At 43.9% G+C, this 21,429-nt stretch overlaps 2 protein-coding genes across 14 annotated transcripts in view; both read right to left on the reverse strand.

Moving 5' to 3' along the window:
- LOC119647948 (probable serine hydrolase) overlaps window positions 1-21,429 on the reverse strand; it is a 94,470-nt gene that overhangs the window by 53,139 nt on the left and 19,902 nt on the right. The gene's annotated exons all lie outside the window — the stretch shown is intronic.
- On the reverse strand, window positions 8,356-9,873 carry LOC119647947 (probable serine hydrolase). The gene is made up of 3 exons (XM_038049310.1): window positions 9,671-9,873; window positions 9,500-9,590; window positions 8,356-9,442 (listed from the first exon to the last, which is right to left on the reverse strand). Exons 1-3 carry the CDS (start codon window positions 9,754-9,756, stop codon window positions 8,531-8,533), a joined length of 1,089 nt encoding a protein of 362 aa, XP_037905238.1. The 5' UTR covers window positions 9,757-9,873; the 3' UTR covers window positions 8,356-8,530.

Raw genomic sequence — 21,429 nt, forward strand, 5'->3', positions numbered from 1 at the left:
AAATTAGCCGAGCACTAGAATAGATACTTCGTTTCTGGCCACTCATGTCAAATCTCGACTTGCGTCCGCATTCAAATCGGATCAAAGAATGGGTCTGGGAGATTAAAATCAATGAGTCGAAATGCACTCATATAACATTTATGCTCAGTCGGAGAATCTTCCCTCCAATCAACTTAAATGGAACCCAAATCTTTCAATCTACTGCTTCCAAATATCTGGGATTGCACTTGGACAGACGGCTTACGTGGAAAAAGCATATTGAAACCAAGAAACAACAGATGACTATTAAAGCAAGGGATCTACACTGGCTTTTAAACAAAGGCCTTATTCTTTAATTGGAGTACAAATCTGGACGAACGGAATCCAGTTATGGGATTTTGCGAGAATATCTAGCACAGAGCTATTGCAAAACGCGCAATCGAGAATTCTGCGTACAATTACAGGGGCGCCTTGGTTTGTGAAAAATAAACAGCTTCACAGAGATCTTCAGATATCCACGTCTTGCGTGAGATTGCAGCCTATATCAGCAAATACATGTACAAGCTGACAACTCATCCTAACAGTTTGGCAAACGATCTGCTGCGAAAGTCCAAAATTTAACAGCTCAAAAGGCTTCCAGTATTTAAAAGAAGGATCCAATAATATTCATATTTGATGAAAACATAATGTTCTAGTTACTCCTACCAATCATACATACCTCGATTTTTGAAAAAAAGGCAAGTAAAATACCCAGGTTTTAAGATTTGAATGCTTAATGTGAGTTTCATTTTCTATATATGAAAGATTCATTAATAAAAGAAAATAGTTAAAAAAAAATTGTATCTAGATAGAGTGTGGAATATTTGGGTAAAGTGAGTCGATATTCCTAGTCGAGTCGAGTTCGGAAATTACAATCAAAAAAGGTAAAGTGTCATATGTCAGATTAATGCGACCGCCGCAGTGAAGCGCGAATTTTTCCGTCCCAACAACGTTTGAATGATTTCGGCAAAAGAGCGAGATACTAAACTTTATATATGTTTATGGACTAGGTAAAGCAGATTAATGGCCAGTTAAGAGTTAATGGTTAGTAATTTTTGAATGCGTTTTTCTCGAAACTGTATGTTGAAAATCGGAGGCCACCATAAGCCAAAATCTATCCAACGAAATTCTTTGAAAGTTTTACGAAATTCACACGGGATGACCCCCCTATAATGCAAAGATGAGGTTCATTCAAATAAACCTTAATCATGATTTGTTAATGCGGCAGATGGATTTTGACTTTCGAATATTTAGTGGGACTTACAACCTGTAATATCTGTAAAATGTAACTAATGCTTTAGAACTTTCGACTGATGAGCTCAAGAGGTCCATCGGACAGAAGAGTAACAACTCGCGGCTTAGTGTGGTTTCGCCTATCCTAACTTAGAGCCTTAGGCAAAAAGCCAACAAAACTCTATACCTAGAGATGTCTAATTCGGCTGATCACTTACCTGCTTAGTGTAGAAACTAAGCTAGATACTTTCCCTATCCTCGATTTGACTTTAATTCAATTTTGTGTTTGCTACAATCTTCAAAAATCTAGAATTGCCGATACTGCAATTAGGTACGAAAACTCCAGACATCAATCTTCCGTAGGAATAGACAAGTTGAAAACCAGAAGTTCGGCGCTCCAGGGATGAAAAGTTTTGTTGATGTTCTATGTAACAATATTTGAAACCACGATGGTTTCGCTTAAATATAGTTCGTAGTGAATTTTCGAGTTCGATATTCAATTCGACGTGGTACTGACATGGCCATGTGGAGTAGTAATTTGATGCGAAACGGGCAACTTTGACCCACTAAAACTTTGTTAATAATACAATGTTGCTTCGTACTAAAGTCTTTGTTGCTTCCTGCTAAAGTCTATCTTATTGCTGATTTAGGATGAACTTCGCAGTAAATTTCCAAAAGATAATAATAAAATATTATTATTTGAGCAGATCGTAAAGGGGGCTATTTTGGGGGCTAGATATTCGTTTCCGTGTATGGGACCCGTCCCTTAAACTCAACGTATGCAAGCGGATTCACAGTTCCCACCTTTATATCGAACTTCCTGTCAATTGGTATAGCAGTTTCTGAGGAAATTGGTGTGACAGACAGATAGTAAACCGATTTTAATAAGGTTCTGCTTTCAATAAAAGCTCAAAAAAGTATTCAATCAATATGCGTGAACTACATAAAAAACATGGCCTACTCGGAGCGAAGCAGTACGGGAGGTTTATTCGCCCCCTATGCTGGCTCGCTTCGGGTGAAAAGCAGAGTTCAGAAACGGAGAACGAATGATCATTGTTGGCGATTTCAATGCTTAGTCCATCGAGTGGGTCAATAACATAACAAATCACAGACGCCAAGTGCTGCAGCAGCACAATGGGATAAAACACAAAGAAGGCAGAGGAACTCAAAAAGCGTAAGCACCTCACTATATGATGCCTAACTGATTAGACGAGGGGCTAACAAACACAGAGAGCATATCTACTGGTGAAACGATAGTATTATTAGAGTAAGAACCGAATGCCTGAAACTGAGAAGGAGATTCCAACACAGCAATATGACGAGAAAGCGTTAATAGAATATAAAGCCTTGAGGAGGAAGTTGAGGATAGCCATGGAAGAAAGCAAATGAAGCTGCTAAAAGCGATTATGTGGTAAAGTCAATATGGATCCTTTGGGTAAAGCTTGCAGGGCTATAGGTATAGTTTTGAGAGACAATATCACCAAAAAATTAGCTGTACTGGCAGCGTTGTCGCAGAAAGAAACCTTATTTCCTTGACGGTTAGACAGTGTTGTTCTCAGTCCTAGTGGTTCCACCGATTTCAGTGGAAGATTTTTGCTGGTCATGTTGGGGAAAGGAAAGTAATAATAATAAAAATAATAAAGCGTGGATTCCAACAAAGTTGTGAAAGCTGCAGTTGAAAAGAAATGAGATGCATTTATCAGCGTCTTGACCGGTTGTTTGCTTGTGATAAATAACTCATAAGTCAGTACCTTCCATCTTTCGTAAAAAAACAGTTCTTACGCCACCCTAGAGAGTTCCGTGACTTGCAATCCAAAGACGAGAAATTTTACACCCCTAATTCCGCCAAAGAATTAACAAAGTGATTCTGAATGGTACGCGTAGTTAATGGAAGTCGACGTGACAGCAAATAAGTTTTTGTATCCAAGGAACTGGTGACGACTGGCCATTACGTCTGACATTGAAGAATCCTCATGAAAGGTGATTTTTTACAATTTTAATTTTGCTGAAATATATCTTGTATATGATTGCTGGGGCCCTAGTTGGAACCAAATGTGTTTACCACCTTCACTTGTCATCGCTATCGATTTTCACTTATCCGAAACTTCATCAAGATGAAATATTGACGTATTTTAACTAACTTGACCTATTTGGAATGTTAGCAAACCTCTTTCATCCTTTTGCGTTATCTATAGAATAATCGTCGATCTTGCTGTGAATATGCTGGACAAAATCATCGCTCTTTATTGTTGTGTGATCTATTCACTGTAACTTCTGCTTTTTAATTACAACGGAATTGCTTTATTCCTGCGGCTTGGCAGGAATGGAGATCTGGAAAGAGTCCACCCAACCGATGAAAACCACACAACCCCAATGGAGTGAGCAATAAATTCACAGTAGGAATAGTTGTTGAAATGGTATTTGTTAGAGATCAAAGGATAATAGAACCCAGCTTTTGGGATATTTGAATATATATAAGAATCATTTAGCATTAATTGTTTATCAGAAGGAATGAAAAAGGTGATCGTAAATTCGTACGAAATATCGGGATTACCAATTATCAGAAGTATAAAATAAGAAAATTAATTCAGGGAACCGACAAATTTGCACGAATTAGTCGGAAAAACGAATAATCGATTTACGAATTATCTGAATTCCATTGTATATTTTTTTGGCAATCTATTGGTAGCTCCTGGACTTTCAGACCATCTTTTAAGTATTATTTTTAGATGTTGTTGTAAGACTTGCATGATTCAGCTCTTATGACAGTGAAATTAACTACAAGCCAATTTTACTCTGGCTTCACAGTCTTTCCAACTATATTCCCAGGGCATTTCCGGCGTCTTCAATACGTTGTTCAGTGTTATTAATCGCAATAATATGGGCTATAGCATTTCAGTTATTGGTCATATCATTTCAAATATGATCAATCTTCGGCCGCATTTTGCCTCACCGACAATGCGATAATTTTTTGTAAGTCATACATTTTGCCATTTTGCGATTTTGACTGTTATGTTCTACACAGACTAGACAAGGTAATATCAATATGAAACGTCAAATTGCTGATGGACCGATATGTATAGTGAAATTTGAAAAACATCTTGTATCCCTGGAATTATTATGGTTGAAGGAAAGTTATGAATTCTGATGTGTAGGTAACATCTCTATCTATGAATAAAGTCCATATCTATGAAAATCGGTAGAAAAGTCTCAGAGATCTTTGATTTCCAAATTCCAATTTGGTAAGATGATCACAGATTTGTTAATACTGCGACCAAAAATGAAGTCATCACTAAAATTCATTTACATTTTCAGAAATTCAGTGTTGAAATATATATATATAGTGCTATAACACTGATCCAATATAGATTGTTGCGCCAACGGTTATTATTATTGTCGAAGCAAATAATTTAGGTGCCAGTCATTGGTCGTCATTGACATTATCATGCTTAAAAGTACTTCTGATCTTCATGTCGTCAAAAGATAAAACCCACAGTCGTTCCTTAATGTCGTACTTTGATTTTGAAACTAGTTGAAGCATAGAATCCACGATTCCAGGATTTATTTTTATCTTTGTAACCCATTTTTTCAGTGTGGGCACTGGTGGCAATGCTACCTTTCTCTTGTACAGAAGCCTGTATGCTCGAGGTCCAACAGAGTGAAGAGAAATGGTAACGCATCTTTTTGTTCGAACTTCCCATTTTCCGAATTTGCCATTTCGTAAAATACTCTTCAGTGAAGAAATAGTACGTCTTGCTATTATATTTATAGACGTTCAAGTATTTTTTATTGCAAGCTCTGATATTTCCAGTTCTTTGCTACAATCGTGATCAACCCTGTTTTAAACATTTCATTTAGATTAGCGAAGCAGACGAACTTCCACCCTAATATCATCTTACACTGTTTGAACCTGACGATGGGGAGGTGTTTAGTTGGTAGTCCGACGACGTACCGAACCGGGAGTCCAACACTGTGTGAGTAAATGCATTCACCTACCCTACCCCCAATTATCAGAAATTTAATTTGGATTTATTTTGTTGGGGGATTTAGGCAGCCCACCATCAACTTAATGCATTAAGTGCACAGCAACTTGCTGTGCCACTTTTTATGTGCGGACCCCTCATTCATAGACAACCATCCAATGAAAGAAACAAGAAAAAGGCTAGACGGCTTCGACCAAGAAGGAGGCATGAAGAATAAATGTAAGCAGAGAACAATACTAGCTGACACGATAGAGGCCAGGTAGCGTCTGATGAATCTTGGCTCCATTTTGGAAGAAAACGTCTAGCCTTTGAAGAACATCTTGCCTCTCAAAAGCATCTTGTAGCACATTTTTTTGTCTCCTGAGTTGTACTATTTGGATCTGTAAATACTGACTCGGAACGCGTCGTCCTTTAACCACCTTTGCTTTCCAAAGTCTCCAGAAGTGTCTTGGAGCTTATAATCGTATTGCACAAAACGTTATGAACACACAAGAGCGTTTTTGAAGTCGATCTTCCTAGAGTTTTCACAAAGTTCATAGCTGCCTCCGTCTTTTTTTTCGCAAAGGGCAACCAAGTAATTTCTGGACAGTTCTTACTCCCTCCATTGTGTATAAGTTCGAACTTTCGAGAAGTTTTCCGCTAACAACTGAAATTAAGTTATTTGTGAAACTGGCTATCATGGTTTTTTTCTAACATGGTGAGAAGAAAACTAAATGACAATCTGATTCCTTGGTAGCTAACACGGAGTTTTGTGGTGTCGGTTGGTTTGTTGTGATGAAGTACGCTTTGGGCTCGTCGATGGCTTCGTATCAGAGTTTTCCTTGAAATATCGATAAGTATCCAAGATCATCTATTCCAAGCCACCTTTGATTTGTTGTCAATTTGTGGAGTTGTGTCCAGCGTCAACTGACTGCACCTGTTGCCACAACCGTTGTGTTAATGTTGGAACCATCACTAAATGCGTATTGCACTAGAAGGAGCCTAGAAACTGTAGACGTGGATTTCTGTCACCTTCGCTTTCCCTTAGAGTGTTCCATTGCCTTCTGAAAGGCTTTTTCGTGACGTTGAGACCTATCGTTCAAACATACTCAAAGTATCAGCAGTTCCCCTTCAGTGTTACTTGTTGACGAAAGTGACATATAACTTCACAAATTTTTAGAACCCTCGCCGCCACTAGTTTGTACGCACAGTTTTTGTCCCCGCCTGTTGCAATCCCATTAGTCCGAATTCCCAATCAAAGGTTTTCGCGAATTTCTTTTTTCGTATTGATTTAATCGATGGCTTTCGGTGATGATCTCTTGCTTTTTAACCCTTATGTCCATTTCCTAGCGTCTCTATTTGACTGAATTGTTCGTAACTATACTCTTGTGTCTTTTCAAGCATGAGATCTCATAATCCATAGTATAGCCATAAATTCTGTCAGTGAAACAAATTTATTTCTCTTGAAATAATAAATCAAATCGATCGAAAAGTACAACATTAGAAAAAGGAAACATAGAGCTTTCAAACAAAAAAAATTATTCAAAATGGCCGCCGCTAGCAGCTATACAGGCCCAAAGTCTGTGAGGCCATGCATCGATCGCTTCAGTGGCATTTCTCGAGCTGCACGCACGATGCTGGCCTTCAAACTCTCCAAATCGGTGTAAGCTCGATTGCAGGCAGTCCCCTCTAACTTAGCCCAAAGGCTGCAGTCCAGAGGATTCAAATCTGCGCTGCCTAAGGCCCATTCATCCGCGGTTATGAAGTTAGGAGCATGTGCTGCTAACCACTGCTGAATTACCTTGGCTTTGTGAGCAGGGGCCCAGTCCTGCTGGAAGTATCACCGCTTTCCAGTGGATAGAGATTCACTCAATGGCTCGACTACATCCTCTAACATCTTTTCGTACACGCTCGCATTGGTTTTGACGACGGCCTCGCAGAAATGCATATCAGTTACTCCGTGATATGAGACGCCCCACCATACCAAGACAGAAGTTGTCGGTGACGGCGTTGGACTCGCAGAGCATTTTCTTTGGCTTCATAACAATTGTGAGCATATAACCGATCATTTTGTCTGTTGAATTGTTCTTCGATGGTAAACATTTTTTCATCAGAAAATAGAATTTTGCGACATTTCCGGGTTCGCCGTATTTCCTTCAGTTTTGGCGTTAACATATGGCTAACGCATCGTCAGTACGCACCGAGACCGAGATCTTCTCGTGAAATATAACTCATACTTCGAGTTAAAATGCCCATATCCGCCGACATTCGTTTTTGCTTGCAGAAGGAATTGGGACGAACACGCTCATACGCAGCATGCATGACATTCGGGTGACGTATGGAGCGCGGGCGCCTCTCCCGCGGCCTGTCAACCACATTAGCTATTTCGCGATAGCGAGCTAATGTCCTCAAAATGAATCGTTCGTTTACCGGCAGCTTTTTTAACAAACTATGAGTTTTTTCGGGGTATTCCCACATTGGTGCATCGATTCTTTTCGTAGTTACCGAACTTCATCGTATTGTCGTTCACGCGCTACTGACCAGTTTCGGCGGCCTACCATTTCTCGCTATACCCATCGACTGACAGAACGTATGACTATACTATGTTCAACTGACGTTTTCTCCTTTGATGAGTCCCGATCTGTTTTAAGCTTTCGGAAAATGGCGGCATTGAATTGATGAGCACCTTCAGCTGCACTCTCTTGTTGCCTTTCTTTTTCTTGAGAGTTACTTTTCTCTAGACTTCCCTGCCCTTAGGTTTTTATCCAGATTCCTCCTGCTTTTATTTCGTTTTTGAGAGGGTGTTCCAATTTAACGTTGTTGCGCTTCTGCCTATTTTGGCTTTCCGTTACAGCAGCTTTATACTTCTTACCATGTCCCATCTAGTGAAGTAAAAGTTGATGGGAGATTTAACATGCATACGTAAACATACGTCTATACGCATTGCCGAGCGCTCTCTTATCCATTTGTAAACACAGGAGATCATTTAGTTTCTAGAGGATGCTATCATGCTCGAAATGAGTGAAGAAGTAAGCAAGTACCAAACTACTATTCGCGTGGATCCCAAGGCATATGCATTGCAGAAGAAACAACCGATAATCATAACGAAATGTTTCTGGTTGAAATCAATGTAAACAAAAAATTTCGTATTGCAAAAATTAAATTTTATTTAATTAACTTCTGAAATGCACCATAATTATTCGACCCGTTTGTAGTTCCGGGAAAAACCAAGGTCGAGTAAAGGATTTTAAATTAAGGAAGCCTCTCCTTGCGAAGACATAAACCGCAGAAAATATTATTGAAGAAATAAAAATGATTTAAAGTTTCGACTTCTGTTGCGACGATGATTTGTGCGTATTCAAAAATTGACTAATGATACCGCTGACATTTTCGGGGTTATTCAAGTGTACATGATGCCTACCGCGCACTTCTTCGAACTGGAATAAAGGATTCTTTTTCAATATTGAAATGGTCTCCTGGAAATGTTCCAATGGCTCGTTAATAGGTGTGTCCAATGCGTTGATAAACAAGTGTGGTATTTTTATTCCAGATGCTAAATTTACATAATATTCTTGGGGCCACAGGCCTTTATTCATATATTTAAGACGGCCATCTCGTGCAAAATAAAATTTTCCAGGTTTTTCAGTTGATTCTTTTATATTCCTCGCAAGGATATAGGAACATTTGTCTTCGTCAATGGAATTAGAACCTTTCGCCAATCGCTCTACACACTCCTTGTAAGTATAGGATGGTGGTTCTCGAATGCTTTGATTTCGTTCGTCATTTAATAGTGTGTTCTTTATCAACTTGCTATATTCGCTCCAATACGTCTTCTTACGCAACTGCGGTGGTTTTAATGTATCTATACAAATAAGTAAGTCCACTTTATCTGGGAACATAGACGCAAGCCAGAGGCCGACAACTCCACCCATCGAATGACCTAAGATAGAGACTTTCTCCCATTTCATTTTTTTCATAAGTAGCAAGAGTACATTGATGAAATCAATTTGGTGATACATCATCCCTTCTGGAAAATAAGATGATAATCCGTGGCCTGGGAAATCGATAGCAAGGAAGCTCATATTAGCGGGTAACAACGGTATTAAAGTGTCGAAAGTTCCAGCATTATCCTGCCAGCCGTGAAGTGCAAGAATAGGCCGAACATTTTTCGATCCCCACCACTTTCCAGAAATATGTCCCCAAGGCATTTCCACCTCAAATTCAGTCCACTAAAATTGAACGCAATGAGTAAAGAAACCTTTGAGGTCAGTAGTTGAAAAATATACTTTTCTAGATCTGGCAGTTTGATGTCCCATTTTCAATCGTAGTTCGCTTACAGATTCGGATTTCTCAAAAGTCGGAGCTTTTATGTTTGTGCTGAAAGAAACGATGTTACACAATTTAGTTTTACAGTTCACAGTTTCCAGTCTTCAGAAATAAACTAAATGGAATTTTACATTACGACTTCTCGCGCTCTCTTGGTTGCTTTAGAAATTTTAAAAGGATAAACCTTTAAAGTGGTGTTTCCTTGCATGAGTAACATCGTTTCACTTGGGATTTTAAGCAGTCATTGGTATATGCTCCTGGGGATAGCAGGGTTGATCATTATATCTTAAACAGGTGGACACAGTTTTTTTTATTTAGTTTCAACTGGAGATTTTATCGAAGTCACTGCCTTTGAAGGTTAGAAAATTAGTGCTTAGTTCTACTCCGCTTAATTTTTAAGAGGAGCCTGCTGAGATTTATTTGCCTGACTATTGTAACTGAAGGAATTGCCATCCACAAGAGATAAAGTGGGTTACAATCCCATCTCTATTCTGTTTTCATGTTTCAAAATCCCTAGGAGATAGGTGCATGCTTAGTTGGCTCTATTTCCCAAGGTAAAGCTAACGTCCTTTCTTTATCTTTTGCTTACTGGACCGTTTATTCCAATATTTAGGTGCATTGTCTCATTACATTATGTCCAATTTGAATTACTTTCGGATCTTATTATGACTTTTCTTTTTGTTCCTTGTTGATAATATCGAGCAAAGTGGAACAAACATAAATGCCTTGGGATGAAAGATGAAAGAGAGATGTTCGCGTGAAAGTTAAATTTTTCCAAAGTTTTTGCGAGTGGACATTGCGACATATAATTGCGTGTAATGAATTTCATTTTACAGTTTGGCTGAGTCGTTCGTACGCTCGTTCACATTCATTGTACATTGACCATAATGCTTGCCACTTGGAGAAGGTGGGTCAGGTTTTGCACTCTTCACGGTACAATATGCACTTAGCTCAGTAGAAAGATTGGGGTATTTAGCCATTGTTGAAGACGAGAGGGCTCAGCACCTCAGTATCGGTAGGTTTGGAAAATGATCAAAGCGGGTTCGCCGATAATTTCCAATTGTTGTGTCAGAAAGGGATGTTGAAATGAAGGAAAAAGGTACGTCATAATAAACGCGAAGAATGACGAATAGAGACAAAAGTGTTGTAACAAATTTCGTTGAGCGCTGAATGTGCAAATCCGGCCCAGATGGTTTTAGTTCAATACTAAACATGCGAAGAAAAAGATATCCATGCGTCTTAGATTGTTGCCTAGTGCAATTTGCCCTACACCGGAATACTAAAGATAGTTCCATTTATGTATACGTCGAATATACCCGATATTTAATTCGGCGCATGATACTGACATTTTACCTCCTAGAGAGTAATAATTTGATCTGAAAGAGGCAAATTTAACCTACTATACTTTTGTTAATAACATTAGGATTTCCACCAAACTTTCCAGTCTCCGCCGAAGCCGGTCCCAAGCCCGGTTGTGAAAGGAGGAGGGATGGCTGGCTTCAGTCTGAATGGCTGTACGCCACCGCAGCGTCTCAGGGGGTAGGTGAGGAAAGTGCAGGAACTTTGCAGTCTTGCAGATTACTCACTAAGGAAGCTATCTACACACCTGGCAGCTAGGGATAAAATGCACCACCAAAAAATGAGAAGAAGGAGACATTTAAGGTCCGGTACGGATAACCGGCGGGAGTCGTCTGACTTGGTGACTGAGTCGGGCTCTCGTAATGGACAGCACGGCGTCGAAACCGCTAGTCGTGGGGCGGTTCGACGTCTAGGTGCCACGACGACCAGGAGCACAGCTCCGCCTGCTGCAGCTGTTTCGCCACAATCTGTGGCGACCACTTCAGCAGGTTCGCGTAGGAAGCGGATGAAATGGACTGAAGAAATGAACCTCTTCATCATCCGCTCCTACTACGAAATAACGGCGGGGGCGGGTACAACATCTTACCGCCCCTTGTTGCACCAGAGATTCGTCGAGCGTTTCCCGCAATTCGCGCACGTGACTGTGCAGCGAGTCGCAGACCAGTACCGCTTCATCACTCGCAGTGACACAATCCCGGCCACCATCAGGGAACGTGTTCGACTTGAAGTCATCGGGGAAACTGGTGACCGAGAGTCGATGGGGGCAGAGGCGGCGGCATCAACAACACCACGCCGCACTGCAGGCAACAGGTTCAGTACTCGCCGAAGCACTCTTCTCTACCGTCCAGCTGAGGTTTCCGCTGAAGTTCGGGACGAATTCCAAAGAGCGTGTATAGAATTCTCGGATATGGATCCTTTGCATAGACCAGGTATTCCCAGGCTCTATGCATCTCCAGCAACTCCGGGAATTCTATCTCAAATCAATGATGAGATTGCATCTCGACTGTGTGCTGATATGTCGCTGCTGCAACTATGATACAATCACTTGTGTATTGTGGTGCAGTTGCGGCTATTAGATTGCACGGTCAGAAGATTCGCTTTCGCGTTATTGGTTTGAGTGACAAAAGAGATCCACCATGGAAAATTCGTCTGGAACGTCGGCGGGACTCACTAAGGCAGGACATTGCTAGACTGATTCAGATCAGCACTGGCAATGCCAGCCGACGGGTGAGAAATAAAGTGCAGAGGGTTTACCGGAACTATGCCATCCCCTGTGAGACACCCGTAGTTGAAATTCTGGACACACTAAAACAGAAACTTTCTGTCATATGCAGTCGGTTACGACGGTATGGCGAAAGTTATTCCAGACGTGTCCAGAATGCAACATACGCGAGGAACCAGCGGAGCTTTTTCAGATCTCTCAACGAATCCCAACAGAGCGCCCAGACAATACAGTTCTCGGTGACGGAAGCGAAAGAGTATTGGGGTGGACTTTGGGGGTTACCTGCCCAGCATGCTGAGTGGATCACCGCCGAAGGCACCCGCCATGCCAATACACCTGGCATGAATTTCGCGGATGTTACCGAAGAGGAAGTTCGACGAGCTATAAACATCTCGAAGAACTGGAGGGGCCCAGGTCTGGATCGGGTGCAGAATTTCTGGTATAAGAAATTTACCAGCGTACACAGTCGGTTGGCACGCAGTATAAATGAGGTCATGAGTCGGCCGGAGGAATTTCCACCTTTCCTCACTGCGGGAATTACCTACCTTATCCCTAAGAAGGACACGGTGCAGGACCCCGCAGACACAAGAACGATCACTTGCTTACCAACCCTCTACAAATTCATCACGTCCATTATTAGTGGAAGGATCAATGCGCACCTCGAGACCAACAATATTCTGTCCGAGGAGCAGAAGGGCTGCCGAGTTGAGTCAAGGGGTTGCAAAGAGCAACTCATTATCGACTCGGTAGTTGTAGGACAAGCAACTAGAGGCCAAAGAAACCTCTTCAGTTGCTATATCGATTCTGCCAAGGCTTTTGATAGCGTTCCGCATACCTGGCTAATCGACATCCTACATCTGTATCGCATTGATCCGAAACTAATAAAGTTTTTGGCGACAGTCATGGAAGGGTGGCATACCACCTTGCCAGTCCGTACATCTGAGGGTGCTAATACCTCAGAGCCCATCCGTATTCGGAGGGGCATCTTCCAGGGGGATTCACTGAGTCCTCTTTGGTTTTGTATGGCACTGAACCCCCTTTCATGGCTACTGAATGATGCTAGAGGGCATGGTTTTGCAATAAAATATGGCCTACGTGCTAAGTGCGAACTGACACACTTGATGTACCTAGATGACATCAAGCTGTATGCTGGTACTGACAACCATCTTAGAAGTCTGTTGCGAATAATAGACATGTTCAGCCGTGATATTCGGATGGATTTTGGATTAGACAAATGTCGAATCCAAGCCATTCGCAAAGGTCATCACGAGCCACATGCCGGACATAGCATTGGTGACCTCCACATCGAAGCTATGACCGAGACAGACTTCTACAAGTACCTAGGAATTCTGCAAGGAACCCATGCTCGAGTTGGTGATCTGAAGGAAGCTCTGCTGTCCGAATTCCTGCGACGTGTAAAGCTGGTACTGAAATCGCATCTCTCGGGGAAGAATAAAATAAGCGCGTTGAATGTATTCGCTATCCCTTCACTGGCTTATGCATTCGGAATATTGCCGTGGACGAAGACCGACCTGGAAAACGTCCAGCGGCGGATACGGACAACTATGTCCAAATTCCGAATGCATCACCCAAAGTCTGCCGTGGAGCGGATGAACCTGCCTCGTGACATCGGAGGTAGGGGCGTGGTTGACGTGGCGGCACAACATCATCGCCAAGTCGACTCGCTGCGCGCTTATTTTTACAGTAAAGAGCAGGCGAGTCCCTTGCATGCGGCTGTCTGTAAGGCAGACTGTGGACTGACTCCACTTAACTTGAAGGATCGATCTTTCAATCCTCTGAGTGGGGTGAAGTCGGACCAGGAGCGGATCGAGGAATGGAAGTCGAAGGCAATGCACGGTAAACACGTGAATTGTCTTTGGCAGCCATTTGTCGATTTGCATCTGTCGAACAGATGGCTGTGTGCTGGGGAGCTTGTGGCGCGGCAGGATTCGCAGCATTCGAAATTTATTTCGAATGTTGCGAGCGAATAGATGGCGCGGATCTATCCACTTTGCGTGGCACACCAAGGGAGTGGAAGATCGCAGTAATTATGTTTTTCAGACCTGTCACTGAATTTAATGATTAAGTTGAAAATTGCTAAAGAATATGGAAGTCCTTTTTGAAAATAGAATTTGAGTTGAGTTTACTGTATAGAATTCGCGTTGAGTTTGCTGTATAAAATTCGCATTGAGTTCGCTTAAATATTTCAATAAAAATAATAAGTAATCATAATTACTTAATTGGATTACTTAATTGGTGACCCCGACGTGATATGAACATGCGGCATCAGGACAACAAACCGGTTAGTCACCGGAAAATACTTCTGGCCCTCCATGAACAAGGATATTAATTCCTGGGCCAGAGAGTGCATCGCATGCCAAAAATGTAAGGTCTCCAGGCATGTTAGGAAAGAAGTGGGCTCATTCCCCCGCACTACCAAGGGTTTCCACACCATACACCTCGACATTATAGGGCCTTTGCGAGACTCGCATGGTTATAAGTATTGCCTCACAATCATCGACAGGTTCACGCGGTGGCCTGAGGCAATACCTCTGAAAGACATCACGGCGCAATCATGTGCTGAAGCCCTCTGTCGAGAGTGGATACCTCGCTTTGGCGTCCCTGCAGTGGTCATCACTGACCAGGGAATGCAATTTGAGTCCACCCTTTTCTCCGAGTTAGGCAAACTCCTTGGTTTTAAACGCCAGCGGACTACGGCATACCACCCACAATCCAATGGGATGTTGGAACGTTGGCACCGGACGCTGAAAGCCGCCATTATGGCACGCGACGACCCGTCCTGGACGCAAGTCTTGCCTCTCGTCCTACTCGGCCTTCGTACAACCCGCCGACAGGAATTTGCTGCCAGCCCCGCGGAGCTGGTTTACGGGGAGAACCCAAGACTCCCAAGCGATCCGGTCTTCGACAAGAGATCGGGTCTCACGGAGTCGGGGTTGGTGCGTCTGCTGAGGGACAATCTCCGGCGCATCAAGGCGACACCACCCACTCGACACTCGTCCATACCTGCTTGTTCGCCCAAGGAACTGGACACATGCACGCATGTGCTGATCAGAACGGATGCCGTCCGGAAGCCGCTGCAGCCTCCATATGAGGGCCCGTACCGCGTTCTCGAGCGGGGAGAACATTTCTTCCAGCTCGAGATCGGTGGTCACAAAAAGGCGGTCTCTTTGTCCAGGCTGAAACCCGCGTGCGCCCCGAAGCAACGTCGTGTCCGCTTTGTGGATTAACGGCGAACGAAGTTCGGGGATCAGTCGCTGAAATCCCCTAGGTTTCATCTGGGGGCGGAGTGATGTGGCGCGGCAGGATTCGCAGCATTCGAAATTTATTTCGAATGTTGCGAGCGAATAGATGGCGCGGATCTATCCACTTTGCGTGGCACACCAAGGGAGTGGAAGATCGCAGTAATTATGTTTTTCAGACCTGTCACTGAATTTAATGATTAAGTTGAAAATTGCTAAAGAATATGGAAGTCCTTTTTGAAAATAGAATTTGAGTTGAGTTTACTGTATAGAATTCGCGTTGAGTTTGCTGTATAAAATTCGCATTGAGTTCGCTTAAATATTTCAATAAAAATAATAAGTAATCATAATTACTTAATTGGATTACTTAAAGCTCTTTGCTGAGACGGAGGGGTTCATGTGTGCCATTCAGGATGGCGTGGTCGCCACCCGAGCTTATAAAAAGCTCATCATGAAAGAACGGGTGGAGAACGACCAGTGCAGAATGTGTGGTTCGGCGTTAGAGACGTTGGACCATCTCATTTCTGGCTGTACTGTTATGGCACCGGTGCAATACATCACCAGGCATAATGCTGTATGTAAGGTTATCCATCAAAACCTTGCATATAAGCATGGGCTGATCACGGGAACATGTCCGGTTTACCGATATGAGCCGCAAGCAGTACTTGATAGTTCTGCTTACAGCATGTATTGGGACCGGCAAGTTCTGACTGATCGCCATACCGCACACAACAAGCCTGACGTACTGCTAGTTGACAAGACGGGTCGCTCCGCGTATATCATTGATGTTGCTATCCCCCATAATAGCAACATTGAACGGAAATACGTGGAGAAGAAGGTGAACTATGAGCCATTGGCTCGGGAAATCAAAGAAATTTGGCGTCTCGAGCGGGTGGTTGTAGTTCCCATAATATTGTCAGCTACAGGTATTGTACCTAAATCCCTGACGGCTTCCCTTGATGTCCTGGGACTTTCGCACAGTCTGGTTCAAACCATGCAGAAGTACACCATTCTGCAAACGTGCTCGATGTTGCGGGGAGTACTCGACGGACTCCCACTGACCTACCACCGGCCACCACCACCAGTGCCCCTTTAGTTTTTAAGTAGGTAGGATCGTCCGAGCCTAAATGCTTGGCACTTAGTGCTAGTATTAGGTAAAATCCGGCATCTGCCGAGATTGTGATAACTCGGAAAATAATAGTAGATTCATACCCTAAATGTAATCACGAGATCCCAAGTGGCAATGGGTCAACTAATCTATTGCTGTTCTGACACCAATTTGTAGGAAAGGAAGTTCTGGAATGATACTGGTAACGGTCCCAAGAAAGTCTTTCTGCAGGTGCCCTATAGTGCTTCATGGTGGGCTTAACATTTTAAAACATCATGGGTCGAAAATCACAACCGATAACAGCTACGACGATGAAATCCGCACACTCTTGGTCGCGTTTGAGAGAAGAATCCTCCGAAGAATTTTTGGCCTCCTACATGAGGATGGATGATTCCCAAGCCTACATAACGACGAAATCTATGAGCGATACCATGACCGTCCGGTTGTGGATAAAATCCGGCTGAATAGGTTATGGTGGGCGGGTCACTTAATCCGTATGGATGAGGATGATCCAGCCCAGAAAATTTATAAGGGCAATATCTATGGTAGAAAAAAAAGACGAGGCAGACCCTGCCAGAGATGGAACATGGGCGTAGGTCAGGACGCCAGACAGCTTTTAGGGATGCCGAATTGGTGGTCCTCGGTGCAAAACCGGGATGTCTGGAGTTCCTTATTAAGGCAGTCCTAGACCGGATACCGGTTGTTGCGCCGTTGACGATGATGATGAGGAAAAAAAAGGTACAAACTCTGTACGTAAACAATAGAAGGATGTTGTTGTAATTTCAAAAATAAATCAAAGAAGGCTGGAACCTTTTTCAAAAATATTGCTACCGAATACCAGAGAGAATATCTAATTCTCAGTGTAGAATTGCTGGGAATATAAGTTTGATATCCATCAAAATATCATTGGCTTCAAACATGCGTACGACAGTATCGATCGCGGCTTAGTCTTAGTATGCACCGGAGTGCAACCGCTCACGAGTTGCTAGATCAAAGTTGATTTAGTACTCATCAGTGAGCAGTACCATAACAAGGGCCCAGTTTCATGGCACCCTGACATATCAGGTATTGCTGCCATGTGGGTTCGGGACGGCACCCTCCTTAGGGTTCTTGCCCAAGGCCGAGGGGACGGCTTTTTCTGGATTCGGTATTCAGGAATAACCTTTTTAAGGTTTTGTGTAAACACAAAACCTTTTTAAGGTTTTGTGTAAACACAAAACCTTATTAAAATCGGTTTACTGTCTGTCTGTCTGTCCGTCACACGCATTTTTTTGGAGACGGTTATAGCGATTGACACCAAATTTGGTAGAAAGGTGGGAACTGTGAACGCTCACGCATACAGTGAATTACATCCTTTTACGTTGAAATTAAGGGGGGGGGGGGTCCCCATACATGCAAAAAGGGGGTGTAAAATTTTTTTTCATCAAATATAGTCATGTGGGATATCAAATTAAAGGTCTCGATTAGTATAATACTTTCCAAAGCCGATCTTAGTTTTGACATTCGTTGGAAGGATGGGAAGCGCGGGGGGTTGAAAGTGATCACTTCTTTAAGGGGGCCATTCTTAGAAACTACCAAACCGAAAAATTTGAAAAAAATCAGGAGGCTGCCACTATATGGTGCCTTGGCTCCAAAATACCTTCCATGCCGATATCTGTTTAAATAAAGTTAATAATAGTATATTACTACAATTTTTTGTAATTGGTTAGAAACCCCCCTTAAGTGCATCCCAGTACCATGAAATTTTGCAGTGATATAGGCTATAATATAGAGCATGATCTTATCAAGTTTGGTGGAAGTTGCACCATTACTAACAAAGTTATCATACCTCAAATTTGTTGCTTCTTTGAAAATTGAAGACTATGAATGTCAATATCACCCGAAAGTGGATACTCTCACATAATATATGGATATATTACGTGCTACGTACTAAGAAAGACACAAAACCTTTCGTACCTGAAGCGTCCAGCTTCCGGTTTCCCGACTTGTTTAGTGTCTATCTTACGCCAGACAGCTTTTAGGGATATCGAATTGGTGGTGGGATGTCTGGAGTTTCTTATTAAGGCAGACCTAGATCGGATACCGGTTGTTGCACCGTTGATGATGATGATGATGATCTTACGTCGAATGGGACGATGCCGGACTTTCGTCGGAGGCTTGATGCTTTGGAGGATGCTATCTTAGGCACGGATGGGCGCATTCTGGTCGGGGGTGACTTCAATGCTAGGGCACTTGAATGGGGCATGCCTCACACAGATTCCAGAGGGAAACAAATTCTGGAAATGGCGGCGAGAACAGGATTGGTAGTTCTAAACACCGGATCCATCCCATCCGAGGGAAGCATTCCAGACGTAACGTTCGCGTCGGAATCACTGGTGTCGTTTGTGAACGGGTGGCGAGTTCTGGAAGACTTCTCGGCAAGTGACCACCAATACATTGCTTTCGAAGTGGTGGACACAAACTCTCGGTGTGCGCCACCCCGGCGATCTTTCTGTGCATGGAACGTCGCGAAAGTGAACACCGGGAAGTTTGTCGAAACTCTGGGAATAGGTGCGGCCACGCTGGAGGGTACTCTTGGGGGCGGTGGCACCGCAGCTGGCACTGTCGTAAATTTAGTTATGAATCTGGTAACGACGGTCTGTGGAGCCTCTATGCCCAGGAAGACATCGAGGCGCGGCAAACCTTCCATGTATTGGTGGACAGTGGAAATCACAGAGCTCCGGAAGGAGTGTCACAGGCTCCGCCGCTTAACACAACGTCTAGGCGACCGAGAGGAGGCATGTACCATAATGATGGAGTACAAATCAGCCAAAAGGAGATTCCGCAGCGCAATAAACAAGAGCAAAGCTCGTTACTGGCAAGATCTGGTCGACGAGGTGAATGGGGATCCGTGGGGACTCGGTTACAAACTGGTGACCCGAAAAATCGGGGCTCTGCGGAAACCTGGTTCACTTAAGGCCGAGCAGATGGACTGCATTGTGGGGGCACTCTTCCCTGTCCACCCCGTATGGGATGGTGATGTCATCGCGAAGAGCGCATAGGACTGTCCACTTTTCTCTATAAAAGAGTTGGAACAGGCAGTCCTCTCTATTAAAAACAAGAAGGCGCCAGGACCCGATGGTATTCCGGCAGAGGTATACAAATTGGTATTCCAACACCGGCCAGACCTACTGGTCGGCGGATTCAACGCTGCCTGAAAGAGGGCATTTTCCCTGCTTGTTGGAAGGTTGCGAGGCTTGCGCTGATCCATAAAGGGAAAGGCGACCCCGAATTGCCGCCTTCATACCGCCCATTATGTATGCTTGACACTGCTGGGAAGGTGCTCAAAAAGTTCATCAGAAGTAGACTCGCTGAAGCGATACGCGCTGCCGGAGATTTATCTCCCCGGCAGTTTGGTTTTAGAGCAGCGAGATCGACAATTGATGCTGTCATGCAAGTCGTGGACGCCGTTCGACGAGCAGAGGCACATAGCCGCCGAACTCGACGGGTGGTGCTGTTCGTAACACTTGACGTCAGAAACGCCTTTAATTCCGTAAGATGGAAAGACATTCTAGGCACACTAGACAATACTTCCAACGTACCGAACTATCTCTTATGGATATTGAGGGACTATCTGAGGAACCGCTCCCTGCTCTATGAAACACTAGAGGGTCAAAGGTGGATGGAGGTCACGTCGGGGGTAGCATAGGGATCCATCCTAGGGCCGGACGTCTGGAACGCTACCTATGACAGTCTACTTAAACTGGACATGCCAGAGGATTCGCGCCTGGTCGGCTATGCAGATGATGTCGCAGCGCTTGTTGCTGGACGCACTGTCGAACAGGCGCAAAGCAGACTCGACATATTGATGCGACGGGTAAGCGGATGGATGACTACTCATGATTTCAACCTTGCACTGGAAAAAACCGAAGTAGTCATCCTGACCCTGCGTCCCATATCGTTCGGCGAGTCGATAATCGAGTCAAAATCAGCGGTAAAGTACCTCGGATTGACTCTTGACTCAAAGATGAGCTCTTCTGAGCAAATCAAAGCAGCGGTGAACAAGGCTGCAGCTGGAGTTTCGGCGTTAAGTAGGCTAATGGCAAACATTGGGGGTCCTACGTCTAGCAGGCGACGTCTCCTGATGAGTTCAACGCAGTCTGTCTTGCTCTACGGCGCAGAGGTATGGGCTGGCGCTCTTAACAAGGAGGTATATCGTAAAAGCCTCGCGCAAGTACAGAGACGGGGAGCTTTGTGGGTGGCGTCTGCGTACCGCACTGTCTCTGAACCGGCCGTGATGGTGATCGCGGGAGTGCTAAGGAGCGTCAGGCCATATACAAGCGCAAGGGAGGTGGTTGCTCGCGAAGAACGGCAACGCATTCTAGACGAGTGGCAGCTCTCGTGGCAAAATGAAACTAGAGCCATCTGCGCGGCTCATCGGCAACTTAGCTGCGTGGCTGAATCGGAAGCATGGTGAGACTGACTATTTCCTTACCCCATTTTTAAGTGGGCATGGAAGTTTTCAGTCTTACCTGCACAAGATTGGAAAGGCGCGTTCTCCGGATTGTGTGTTTTGCAATGGAGTTGTGGACGACGTCCACCACACTTTTTTTTCTTGTGGAAGGTGGGATGGGGTTCGTCAGCACCTCTATTTAAACACAGGGGATCTCTCTCCTGCTAAGAAGACAGAACTCGATCGGTGGAGGAGGCGGATGGCAGGGGGTTCCTTGAACTGACAGTTCCCTTCCTCCTCTCCCCTCCCGTTGGTGAAAGGAATTCCCTGATTTGAAGGCTCCGCAAGGCGGGAGAGTTCGGGGACTAGCCCGAAGTAATGTGATAAACGGTTCCAAGCTAGCTCTCTGACGATGGGGTCGTGTCTAGTTGGTAGTCCGACGACGTTCCGAATCGGGAGTCCAACACTGTGTGCGTAAATGCATTCACCTACCCTACTACAAAAAAAAG

The sequence above is a fragment of the Hermetia illucens genome, chromosome 2 (assembly GCF_905115235.1).
Source record: "Hermetia illucens chromosome 2, iHerIll2.2.curated.20191125, whole genome shotgun sequence".
NCBI classification, from domain to species: domain Eukaryota; kingdom Metazoa; phylum Arthropoda; class Insecta; order Diptera; family Stratiomyidae; genus Hermetia; species Hermetia illucens.

Excerpts from the sequence above, each read along its gene's own strand:
- LOC119647947 (XM_038049310.1), bottom strand. The coding sequence starts at position 9,756 with ATGTTACTCATGCAAGGAAACACCACTTTAAAGGTTTATCCTTTTAAA. Across the intron at positions 9,591-9,670 it reads AGAGCGCGAGAAGTCGTAAT|CACAAACATAAAAGCTCCGA; the intron begins GTAAAATTCCAT and ends CGTTTCTTTCAG. Across the intron at positions 9,443-9,499 it reads AAACTGCCAGATCTAGAAAA|TGGACTGAATTTGAGGTGGA; the intron begins GTATATTTTTCA and ends GTTCAATTTTAG.